Genomic DNA, 13,008 nt, shown 5'->3' with positions numbered 1-13,008 from the left:
AGTAAAAACTAGGGCTGTCAAATCGATTAATCGCGATTAATCACATCAGGGGGAAAAACTGTGTTTAGATAATATATGTGTGTGTACTGTGTATATTTCTATGTATGTATATAAATACACACACACACATACGATTTATATACACATATGATTTATATTATATATAAATACGAATAAATATTACATATATTTCTTAAATATAGACATGTATGTGTTTGTATTTGTATATACATCGAAATATACACAGCACACACACATATATTATGTAAACACAAACTTTTATTTTCAATGCGATTAATTGATTTGACAGCCCTATAAAAACAGGGTAAAGGAGTATGCACAATTAAATAACCAATATTGACAAATAAATTAAAAAACTATTCCACAGATCTTTTACAACCTCTCAGAAGTCAAATTGGCAGGAAGAATAACATAAATGTCTTTTACACCAACATCTCAAATCAGGCCAGCCACATGCAGGCATTCATTCAGACTAACAAAGCATCTTATAACAGCACTCAAACTACCAGCTCTGTTTCTGGTCTGGCCATGAAAATGGCCTAATTATTGCCAAAGTCAGAGAAGAACTTCAAGAAGAGATCGCAGTTCTTCAAAAGCAAATTCGAGCCATTCTTGGTACAAAAGTCTCCCAGCACTTAATCTGCTCTTTACATGGTGTCCATAATTAAGGTGCTATGTACCTTTAAAAGCATACTTGGGAACTATGGTCTTAATCTTAAGAAAAGAGAGTGACTTGCATGTTGGTACACATTTTTTAGAGTTGAGAAGCTGTCAGTTTCCAGCAGGCCCAAAAATGTGCATGCGCATGAACAAACCCACAATAGTGAAATACATGGTACTTCAGCAAACCATTATGGAATTATGGATGCACAATATATCAGTACTGTATCAGTCTCAGGCTAATAATGAATTTTTAATTGTGCATGCTTATTTCTTATTTTTTTTTACAATGATATTTCATCTAGTTCACTTAATATAAATCTTTAAAAACACCATTTAACAACACAATAAATATCAATTAATTTAATATCCAGCTGTATAATTTTCATGCATTATAATATTGTGATACTTGAATTCACTAACAATTTATTTTTCAATTATTGAGACAATATTTAGAATAAATCCATAATTTATAATAATACTTCTTCCAGTTAAAAAGTCTCCTGTTGTCCTCATACATAAAATCCAATGACATATTTGTTTAGAGCTGTTTTGGACTGTTTTCGCTTGTAAGTGATGCTTGATCTGTGCATTTTTTCGTCCCTCCTGAATCAGACAACTTTTTCAGTGGAGAAAGCGGTATTATGGATAAAAGACTCGTATTTTAGCCAGGTTTAATGTTAAAACATTTTAATGATTTATTTTCAGGGCATCATATAATGCTGAAATAATATTATATTATAAATAATATGAAATATTGTAAACTATATAATATAACAAATAAAACTATTACAATCAACAAAAGAAAAAACCTTAACAATATTTCCAAGATATTCACGTATGTATGTATTCATGATATCTACATGAAATTCATTATTTTCAGGAAATTGTTAAGAGGAATTATGGACTTTTGGGGAAGTAGAACATAGTCCCTCCAGCATGTCCTGGGTCTTCCTCAGGGCCTCCTTCCGGTGGGACAAGCCCGGAGCACTTCCCCAGGTAGGCGTCTAGGAGGCATCCGAAACAGATGTCCGAGCCACCTCAACTGGCTCTTCTCGATGTGGAGGAGCAGTGGCTCTACTCCGAGCTCCTCCCGTGTGACAGAGCTCCTCACCCTATCTCTAAGGGTGTGACCTGCCACCCTCCGAAGGAAGCTCATTTCGGCAGCTTGAATCCAAGATCTTGTCCTTTCGGTCATGACTCAAAGCTTATGACCATAGGTGAGAGTAGGAACATAGATTGACCAGTAAATCGAGAGCTTCGCCTTTTGGCTCAGCTCCGTCTTCACCACAACAGACTGGTACATCGACTGCATTGCTGCTGTCACTGCACCAGTCCGTCTGTCAATCTCACGTTCCATCCTTACCCAAGATACTTGAACTTCTCCACCTGGGGAAAGAACTCTCCCTCAACCTCAGAAAATGGCCTTTGTTTTTCTTTTTTAATTATTATTATTATTATTATACTTATTATACTTCGACACCATTCTGAAGCATTTGCATGGAGAGTGAAGATGTTTCATTCAGTCTATTGGAAAATGTGTACCTTTTCATTCCTACTCTTTTGTGTATGTGTGTGTGTGTGATTTTATATTTTATTTTAAACCTTAATTTCATGGTGAAATCAATTTAGAAAATCTAGGCTAAAACATATAACGAGTGATTTTCAGGTGCTGTCAGTTACATCAGACCACAAGGAGGTGCAAGATCTCTACAAAAGTCCAAGCATTACAACTGATCAGTTGTATTGCAGTGTCCATTAATAAGAATTTTTGTCTGTAAAACCTAGAAATAAGCAAAGTTTTCAAATGTTGAGAAGTGTAATATAAAATATGAAATTAAGACTTCTTGGTCATTAATCAAAAGTATATGCAATTATGTTATTTTAACCATGCCTCATTTGTATAGGTTTGAAATGTACGTAGGTTTTAAACTTCCATTAATTGATATGCTGATAAATTCTTAATGCATTACATGAGAAAAAATGCTAGATAGAAGCACTTTGAAAAGATTTTGGGCTCCTCTTATGCATTTGAGGTGTGGAGTTCCAGGCATAAGAACAGAGCGATTATCTGAGAATGAGCAAGGGATGGCGAGAGGTGCAGACATGGCATTTTAACAGTTTTGCTGGTCAGAACCAGAGTGTGAACAGTGGCTCTGATGTTCATTTATATAACCTCCGGCCTCCAAAGTACGCAAGCCAGGGTCTCGCCTGATCTTGGCGGCTGACATGGATGTGTGAAGACAGGGATTGAGGCAGGACACAGTTGCTTTATGGCACCACAGCCCCATGGTCTACAAAGAGACACTTGTATTGTTGGCCTCTTCTGTTTGCTGGCAGTGTTAGACAGGTTTTCAGTAACATCTGCAAGATTTGCAACGTGCTGACATAAATGTTCTGGTGTATGTGTGTGAACATAAGTTACGGTAATAAAGCTGGCGATCAGCAAGTCATTGTGGGTTGTTTCTTTCTTCAAGCGTCTTTGTAAGCTGTCTCAAATAAATGTTACAAACATTGATGAGCAGTGGCCCCAAAAGTATTTGGACCAACACAATCTCATGGCATTTCATAACTATTTGATAGCCATATATTGATAACTAATTCGTTTGAACTCCCGCTGTCTTGTACGTATGTTTTTATACAATCTGCTATACGCCCCACTGACATTTAGGAACTTCATGCTTTTTCTAAAAATCATGTGTTCTTATGAACCACATTGTAGGAATTCACCTCATAAAATACTGTTTTCTCATTAGATTTTGTTGATTTGGACCCTTAAGACTCTGATTGGCTGTATTGTGTCACGCTCCATTTTGGTGCTCATTGCATACAAAATACAAATTGCTTGTTGCTGGTCATTTTGGCCACATCGCACAGGAGTAAGCATGAATTTTTAGTATAACAGTAGTAAATTATTTTATAAATGGACATAACATTATTGTGAAATATTACTAGAAAAATGCTTGTCCTTTTAAAATTTCAATCAAGAATCAATCAAAGAGTGACTTCTCAAAATGATTCAAAGCACTCAAAATTCCACACTCTCTAGAACATCTGGTTAAAGCCTTGTGAATGCAACAAGCAAAAACTCAGTAAAATGTGTTTAATGACATGTTTTATTACATTTGATCAACTTTAATTATAAAAGTGACTCGAGATCAGTTACAATATTACATTTTATACTGGCTCATTCATGAGTTCACTGATCAGCTGTAGGAAGCCTCATTTACTGAAATCATCTCAAAACACTGATTCGAAAGTTTTGGCGCTTCTTAACTTGTGTTTCATATAATTTTTTGTGCTATTTTTTCCCCACTTTGATATTTTGTTTGCAATGACCAGCATATATTTTGGGGCAATTGTATATTCTTTAACTGCTCATAAAGAAGGGAAAAGGGGTAAGAAAGAGCAATGGGCATACAAAGAAAGAGAGAGAGAGAGTGAGAGAGAGAGAGAGAGAGAGAGAGAGAGAGAGAGAGAGAGAGAGAAAACCCAGATGGGAATTTTGAATTTGGGTCTGTGTATGTGTGTCTTAGAGAAAGGGAGCCTCTTATTCTCTCTCAGCAGGAGCTTGGCCTTAACTTCGGCCTAGTCTCGTCTGCCCAGCAGGAGACTTTCCTGAGCTGACTGCCCAAGGGAGGGGCACCTGCCCCTGCCACAAACACTGCAGCACAGGCAAGGGAGTGTGAGGATGGAAAGACACTCAGGATTCCAGGAACAGGAACATGTGTTGGATTTATGAAGCACACAGGTAACACAAAACGATGCAGTGAAAAAAAGAAAACTATTTCCCCCCATATGTACCTCTGAGGTCTGTCTTCAGCCGCTTTCTGCTGCCACCTTCAAAATGAAAGGTTTCTCTTCTACACAGTCGCAGTGGTTATTGTTGGAAACCTCAACTATACCAGCTCTTGGTGACTACCAATATAAACTGACAACTTATGGATTTGCTGCCCTCCCTCATGGCATTATTTTCCACTGTATGGATTTGCTGGATACTAGCATATGTTTTAAGTTTATCACATGCTCAATCATTCAGACCCTCTTGAGAGAGAACAACGGAGAGAAGGTCCGAGTTAGGACCCTAGACTCCTCCAGCTGAACTTAAATATTGTCATTAAACTATGAGGCTTAGAACATTTCCCAGAAGACTTCTTGTTAAATACTATTAAATTAATCTATCAGCCCTGCAGCCTAAATTTGAAGGACCAATTCTTCTCGTGAATTAACATTCAGTTACCTTTCCTTGAGTCATTCTGACCCCATACTATTTCCTTTCTTTTGTGAAACACAAAATGTTATGTTTGGCTAAATGTTCAAGCCTCTCTTTTCCTTACAGTGAAACATTGATTTATACTGCCAATCTCCAAAAAAGCAATGCAATCTCACAGGAGTTGTCCATATGATTAATGTGCTATATTTCAAGCCATATGGTAACTTTGTGTGAAAAACTGACCCAATTTTAAGCCATTACCCACTGATAATCTTCCCGAACATTGAACATTGAAATAGCATGGCTTCAGTAGACTTTAAATATAGTGACTTAGTCATAAGGGCTATTTTTATGGTACTTTTTTGGAACTTGACAGTATAAATCACTCCATTTGACTTGTCTGGAGGAGAGAAACTCAGACATGCTGCTTAAAATACACAGCAAATAATGCATGGTTGCAACAACATGGGGTGAGTAAATGGTAAACTATCATTTAATAGAAAATATCTGTAAAAAATAACTGTATAAAATATGCACAACAAACCTGTTTTTAGGTACAGTGTGGATGAGTGGGACAAACCAAACCATTTTGAGAGGACATCATTTATGACTTTCAACGGCCACACTGTGAGGTAGGAACATATACATATTACTCCTTCATTGTGCTCTGATGTTCCTCAGGTAAATGGAAACACATGCCCAAGGAAAATGAAAAGAGTAGGGAGGTGCACTCATCAGGTCCTCATGGAGTCCCATGTTAGATGGCGTTCTTCCAAACTGCATCGTACAGACTGGGTGGATGTGTTAGACTAAATGAGGAGAACATCAGTGTTGTATAAAAATTATGTTCAAACACAGATTAGGTTTTTGATGATTAATAGTTTATCTATCTCAAGGTGTACCACACATACAGTATTTATTTGTGTCTTAAAAAATACCTTTTATAACTGCCAAGTCCCAAAAAGATCCCCAAGGAGCTAAGGACACCCCCATGACACACAGAGAGAGATGTCTGCAATCTTTTCAACAATATTTGTTCATGTGCGTCACAAAGCAGCAGGCAACCACAAACCACTACAGTGCTGCCATTCAACAATACGCATGAATTGTACACATTGCAAATACAAGGTTCCTTCTGGGTAGTCTGTAGTTGTCTATGATGATGTCAATAAGTCACAACAAACAGCATTACCAAGTTTACTAAACTAGCATGAAGGTCAAGGCGCACACACGTTTGTGGGTCAGTTTCAGAAAGTGCAAAAAGCTGATACAGACTCAATAAGGCTCATATTATCCAATGAAAACACAGTCACATCCAAGCACTGCAGTGCAATACACACACACCCCATGCAAGACCCCCAAAAAAACTGAATGCTAGCAAAAGCATAGTTTGAGCCAATGCAGACACATAAATAAATGCTTCCTGAATGAAAACCATATTTCATTTGCAGTCTCAATCTCCCCCTCTCTCGTGTTCTTGTTTTTCTCTTCAACTCTTATTAATTTCTTTCAAATTCCCCCTCTCTTCACTGAAAAACACACTCATCTGCTATTGTAATAAGGACAGTATTGCTTTACAGTGTTACGTTTCTGCAGTATCATTTAGGCAGTGGGGTTCTTCAGGTCAGGAAATCTTCTAAAGCCTCCCAGCGGACTCACTTTGTTCATAAACCATTCTGCTGGTGTTCTTACATATATTTCTTTATTGCATATTATGATAAGCACCAGATTTCATTTATAGATTATTTCAGGCAAGCTTTGTTGTGCAAGGCAATGCATTATTTAACAGGAAAACATAAATATAATACAGATAAGCCAGGAAAAAAAGGCTTGTGTAGTTTTTTTTAACAGTATGATTTAACATTTGAATGTATATATTTTTTTTTTTTAGAGATACAGAAATATTTCTCTATTGTCCATTAACATGCATAAACAGGAAAAGGGAAGTAGTTTTAAAAATGGAACAAATTTGTGAAGATGTGCTACTGGGAAAAAAGTATATTTTGAAGAGTGGTTCAAAATTCTAAATTTTGTTTAAAATCGCATAGTTCAATTAATAAAACAAAATCAGGTAGAATAAAAAAATGACAAATTATTCATATAAGGTGCCAATAAATACACAAAGTCAGGACAATAACAGATCTGTTGGCTAAAAAATAGCATTTAGTTGAGTATAATGAAGTACCTCATGGAGAACATAATGTCCTATTGGGGAATGAGAGATTGTGTGTCTTGGCTTCATGACAGAAGTGATTTATCCTCCTCAACAGAGCAAACTCTGACACATCCTTTAGCTTTGAGCCAAATCTGTAATTTCTCCTTTGCTCTTAGACTAATAAACCAATTTGGTAGTTAAATGGTTCACACCTGTTGTTAGACCATCCTGGGGCGATTCATCCTGACAAAGCTTGTTTGTCCCTTTCAAGTTGCAACAGATGTTTCACACGTTTTAGTCCACTAATATTTAACAGCAGTTTGACCAGAAGTTTTTGGTTTCCGCTTCAAAGGTGATGAACCCTAAATATTTCAGAAACACTTTCATAAGAATTCATCACTTAGTATTTCATTTTGGATTGCAGGGACCTTAATACACAATGCTGGTCAGATTATCTATAATTATACATGTAGTCCAGGGAGCAGAGAACGTACACCATCATTGCCTTGGATTACAGAATATTACTGTTTGCACAGCACATGTATAAAGCTATAATCGTTAAACCCTTAAGCACCAAAATTAGTAATCTGTTTAATAAAGATAACTATGCACAGTCTTATTGGTCATGGGCTGCATGGTGGACAAAATAGTGGGCAGCTGTTATTGTTGTTCAGAGCTGCCCTTGTGGCAAAGTGGGGCAGCTGCACTTATCGTCTTCCTGCTGGTCCGTCTGCGCTTGCCTGTCAGCAGCGTGTAGAAGAACGGATTCACACACGAGTTCCCATAAGTCAACCCTGTGAGGATGCGATTAATGGACACCTGCGTGCCCACCGGCACCACACGCAGAACCTCAGGCCTGTACAATGGTAGAAGCTGCCAGATCCAGAACGGAAGGAAACAAGCCCAGAAAGTCAGCACAATCCCCAGGATGAGGAGCAGGACTTTGGGGCGAGGTGCACGGGGTGGGTAGGCGTTGCCCCCGCTGACCCAAGCTGTTTGTGTCTGAGATACCCAATAGAGTCTCCCTAAAGCTGCATACAAAGTTCCGATGGCCAGTCCTGGGCCTAGGATGCTGGTGCAGAAGAGCACACTGAGGTAGGCTTTGGAACTCTGCTCATCCCAGGCAGGAACGCACAACTTGCCTTCCTGGTTCTCTCCGTCTTCCAGGTGCAAAGTGATCATCATGGGCAAACTGAGAGCCACGGCAAAACCCCAGGCCAAAGCGACTCTCAGGAGTCCAGAGGAAGGTGTGGACGAGGCTGCCAACGGATCGGCCACAGCTCGATACCGATCCAGGCTCATAGCAGTGAGGGTGAAGATGCTTGCGTGCATGGTGAGCAAGTCCAGACTGAGTAGGAGCCGACAGCCTAGTTCACCAAAGGCCCAGTCAGATGCCAGGCTGTCGTACACAATGAAGGGGGCAGTGGAGAGGTACACCAGGTCTGCCAAAGCCAGACTCAGAACCTGCAGGTGGAGGGAGGAGGAGGAGGAGGTCGAGGTGGGAGAGGAGGAGGGAGAGAAAGAAGGGGTGGAGGTGCCGAGGCAGGAGTAACAACAGGTAGGAGCGCTACGCCACCTTCTTGACATCCTACGGCGGCGAATGAGAAGCCCTAGGGTGTAGAGGTTTCCCAGAATGCCCAGCAGAGAAAGGAGAGATAGGAAAAAGCAGAAGAGAGCTGTGGAGGCTACACTTGGGGACGGGGAGAGAGAAGGAGAGGACGAGGGAAGGGACAGGTTAGTGAGAAAGGGGAAGGTGTATGAAGGGGAAGGGGAAGAGGAAAAGGAAGCAGAGCCAGAGACGTCCATTTTTCCCGGACGGCAAGAGTCCCAAGATGAGTTCCCGTCCGCTGAGAGATGGAGGCCAATGGTAACTTCAGAGTGTTTTAGAGTAACTAGCACTGAGCCCAAGTTATCAGGGAGTCCAAATTAGAAGGGGAGAGCTGTGAGCAGACTGCTTTAATGGGTGAGATAGAAGAGAGAAACAAAAAAAAGAAAAGGAAATGGTGATTTTATAAACTTTTGTTAATATCTTTTGCCTTTATAAAGTTTTGTTAACATCTCTGTTAACATAGTCTGACAGGTTTGAGAAAATGTATCTTTTAAGAGTGTTTTTAAGCAACTTTTCAGTATCAGACAAAAGTTACATGTTTGTCAGAGTGTGTTAATAGGCACCTTTGAATGAAAGTTGTGTTGGCTTGAGGGGGTACAGTAACTATGGCAACAGTGCGCTTAGACGGAAAATGCTCCAAAGTACCCTATCATCACTTTATCGTAAATGTATATATTTCCTATATAATTACGATAACTAGACAAGATTCTGAATTCATCATTTATGAAAGAGAATTTTAAGTTGCGTGAAAAAACTGCGCATGCAAAAAATAAATAAATAAAAATAAAATTCACAGAAAAAAGGCGAAAAAATACTGCTCGAGTTTTATTTATTTGATTCATTTATTAATTTTTTTGGAGGTTGACAGAAATACACGAATAATAGAAAATAAGGGTTAGCATAGCTAGACTAATATTATTTTCAAATTATCCTTATTGTTTTTATTATTATTTATATATATTATTTATATATATATATATATATATTATTAATATAATTATTGTTGTTGTTATTATTATTAATATTATTATTATAACAGTTATTGGTCAAATATCCCTGCAGCATGTAACGTCCGCAATTCCTGTCTGGAAAAAATGATAAGATAATGAGAAATCCTTTTGACTGTACTTTGAATATGGAGAGTTTATTTGCAAACAGATATGATAACTCCGTTTTTATAAAATTTTATTAAATCATGTTTTCTTGTGTGTGTGTTTTATTGTATTAGTAAAATACCCAACTGCAGTTTGATTGATATTAATTGGAATGCAGGATAAAAAAAAAAAACATGATTTTTGAACATTTTTAAAAACGGAGTTAGGCTATCTGTTTTTGCAAATGAACTCTTCGTATCTTTAATTCTCATTCAGCCGACGTCATAAAGCGGCAAGGCTCTTGGGAATTCTATTCTTCATCATTATGACGGGTGTGAAGATCAAAGCCCTGCCGCGGACACTTGCGGGAAAGAATGTAGGTGGCACATGGTGACCCTGAGAGAGGGGTTACGAGCTGCTGTAGAGGTGACTCACTGGCACAGGCACAGCATCCCTTTACCAGGGTGCTTTAAATAACGCCTTTCTTAATAGACTGACACAGCGACTGACAGATTTGCTAGAGTTAATTCATTTATTAATTCAATACAAATAAGTTTTAGACAATCATGAGATATGCAGTAAGGCAATTTAATAAACAAAACAATGAATTGTTATTAAAACCTCCTTTTTGACTAATTTTAGGAACTGAGAGTCCCACTCCCAGCATAGTAATTTTAGTTGATGTAATTTGTTGTTTTTATAATATAAAAGAACACTGTAGTTCTTTAGTGAGCTGTAACCCTATCAGTTTGTAAAAATGAGCAGCAGGGGTGAAATCACTCATTCATGAGGTGACAGCAAAAGTGTGTTGCGTGTAAAACGTTTAAACGATTTACAAAGGGGAAAACTATATTGAGGGGAGAAAGTATAGGTAATGTTATGTTAATAAATATTAAATGACAAAGCAGAAACGCATAGACCATCATCTATATCACTGTGCCATCTAGTTTATAGGTTCATTCACACAAGCCCTTCACCTGTTAAAACATAGAAATATCATGTCCATACTTCTACTGTGCCTATATAAAGACTGTACAAAATGGGACAGTGTAGGCCAGTTGACACAAACATACACAGTTTGTTGTTTTAGCTTTTTTTATGTATTTCTTTATTTGTTTCCATGCATAGTTTGTTTTATCTGAATTAAGTGAAATGAGACTCAGTGTGCGAAATTATTTTGAACAAGATAAAATTGATAAGCACAATAAATTCATGTAGCTACATGTGAAAGGTCAGTGCTTTCTATTACAACCTGAAAGATTGTAAAAACAGCACTCTTTGTAGTCTACTTGACATAGATTATGCGAATTCGTTGTAGATTTCTAAATTACGTAGCAGACAAATGTGGTAATATGTATCAAAGTTTGAAAAACATAACGCTAAAAACACATCACTACAAAATGTGTCACAACACTTTCCGGTCTTCCCATGTATTTATTATAAAATAAAAGGCTTGATGGTTGTCGCATGTGAGAACGACACGTTCTTAGACAAGACAGTCGAGATTGTTATTTGTTACTCTGAAATCATTTCTATGTAAGAAATAAAACTGTAATAAATATAACATTTAGACATAGGCTATTAGATGCTTCTTATTTCATCCAATTTTTGAGCAACAGATGATTGACTAATGTGCTAATACAGCATCCTACATAAACGTTATTTTTTATAATCCGAAAATCGTCTTACCCTGAGTATTCAGAGATGGCATGTTCCATACGTCGACCTATATCCACACTTAAAGAGACGAAAATCCCACTCGAGAATATGCTAATTAAATTGTGTCTTATAAGGTATAAATCAAGAAGCCAGCGAGATGTAAATGTTCCTCTAAGGACAGACTTAAAGAAACTTTAGGATGGTGTAGAATATCACTGAGTCACAGCCAGTCCACTCCTCTCTCCTCTCACTCTTATGTTGTCTGAAGCAAATGAAGGGAGGGATGAGGAGAAGCTGTGCTGAAAGACTGAAGAAAGAAGGGTGTCTATAATAAAGACCCACACTATTATGAATGGCCTTGGATGGAGACAATTGATCTTCATTGGCAGAAGACTGAATGCGATTTGATGTTTAGTCTCTAACCCTGACTGATGTTTGTGGTGTTATCATTAACTTCTCTCCTGTGATTAGATACCTTCAGCTCATTCTTAACCAACACTTTTATAAGCGAAAAGGAGCAGTATTTACTAGTGCCAAAAGCAATACAGTCAGTATACCATAGGAAAAACACTTGTAAATGTCAGAGAACAATATTTATGTCCACCATCCATCAAAGTTATTTGGGTTTGGGAGCATGCAAGAAACGTTTTAGGTAGTATTTATTAGAGAATTGTAAGAATTACCACAACAAACATGAAAAGGTACATAAAATGATTTCAGTTATACAGGTACTCGGAGGACAAATGAACATATTAAACCCATTATTTGAGGCTGAACTGAATTACGCGTGAAAAATGTTGGATGAGATTTTGATATGCGTCACAATCCAAACCACAGCTGAGGCAGTGAAAACCATTTAATCACTTGAAATATGGTATCGCTCCCTAACGACCATACAGCAATACATAACCATTAATGGACAGAAAACTTTTCAGTGGAAAGACATTTTCACCTCCAAAAGTGAAAATGATGCATGGTGTGGACATTTTGCATTTCTGATCAGACTAAAGCTGTCCTTTAGAACCACATGAATGGATTCTTAAAGGGATAGTACACCAAAAAAATTGTGATTTTTGCACCCTCATGTCATTTTAAACCTTTCTGACTCACTTTCTGCGATGGAACACAGAAGTAGATGTTTTGGAAAATGTTTGTTTTTTGTACATACAATGAAAGTCAGTGGGGTCTAATGTTGTTTCGGACCCCATACACTGACTGTCACTACATCGTCAGGAAAAAAGGTACAAAAGCTGTCAATGGGGTGGTACCTTTTCAAAAGGTACACTTTTGTACTTTGTAGGTACTAATATGTACATTTTTGTAATACAGTTTTTCTACAGTACTATAGAATAAGAGTTTTTTCTGATGTCTGAACTAGGTTCTTGTTCACATCAGATTTGAATTTCTTATTGATTTAAGCAAATTGTGTGCATTTTGTCACGTGTGCAAAAGAGTAAATACAATTTGCACAATAACTAAATGCACAAGGCTTGTTGATCAAAACTGATGAGTTGATTCTCAATGAAATTTCCAAACTCTTCACAACTTCTAAACAACTTCTGATTCATCTTGTGAGCCATCGCATGCAATATGATCA

At 37.7% G+C, this 13,008-nt stretch overlaps 1 protein-coding gene across 1 annotated transcript; it reads right to left on the bottom strand.

Moving 5' to 3' along the window:
* Window positions 1–6,584: 6,584 nt before the first annotated feature.
* Window positions 6,585–11,675, bottom strand: LOC306877813 (urotensin-2 receptor-like). Its single transcript, XM_079429790.1, has 2 exons — window positions 11,442–11,675; window positions 6,585–9,003 (listed from the first exon to the last, which is right to left on the bottom strand). Exon 2 carries the CDS (start codon window positions 8,853–8,855, stop codon window positions 7,710–7,712), a length of 1,146 nt encoding a protein of 381 aa, XP_079285916.1. The 5' UTR covers window positions 8,856–9,003; window positions 11,442–11,675; the 3' UTR covers window positions 6,585–7,709.
* Between the last annotated feature and the right edge of the window lie 1,333 nt (window positions 11,676–13,008).

This window comes from Barbus barbus, assembly GCF_936440315.1.
Source record: "Barbus barbus genome assembly, chromosome: 12".
Lineage (NCBI taxonomy): Eukaryota > Metazoa > Chordata > Actinopteri > Cypriniformes > Cyprinidae > Barbus > Barbus barbus.
Note: the sequence above shows the minus strand (reverse complement) of the source record. Positions and strands in the feature narration are given on the sequence as shown.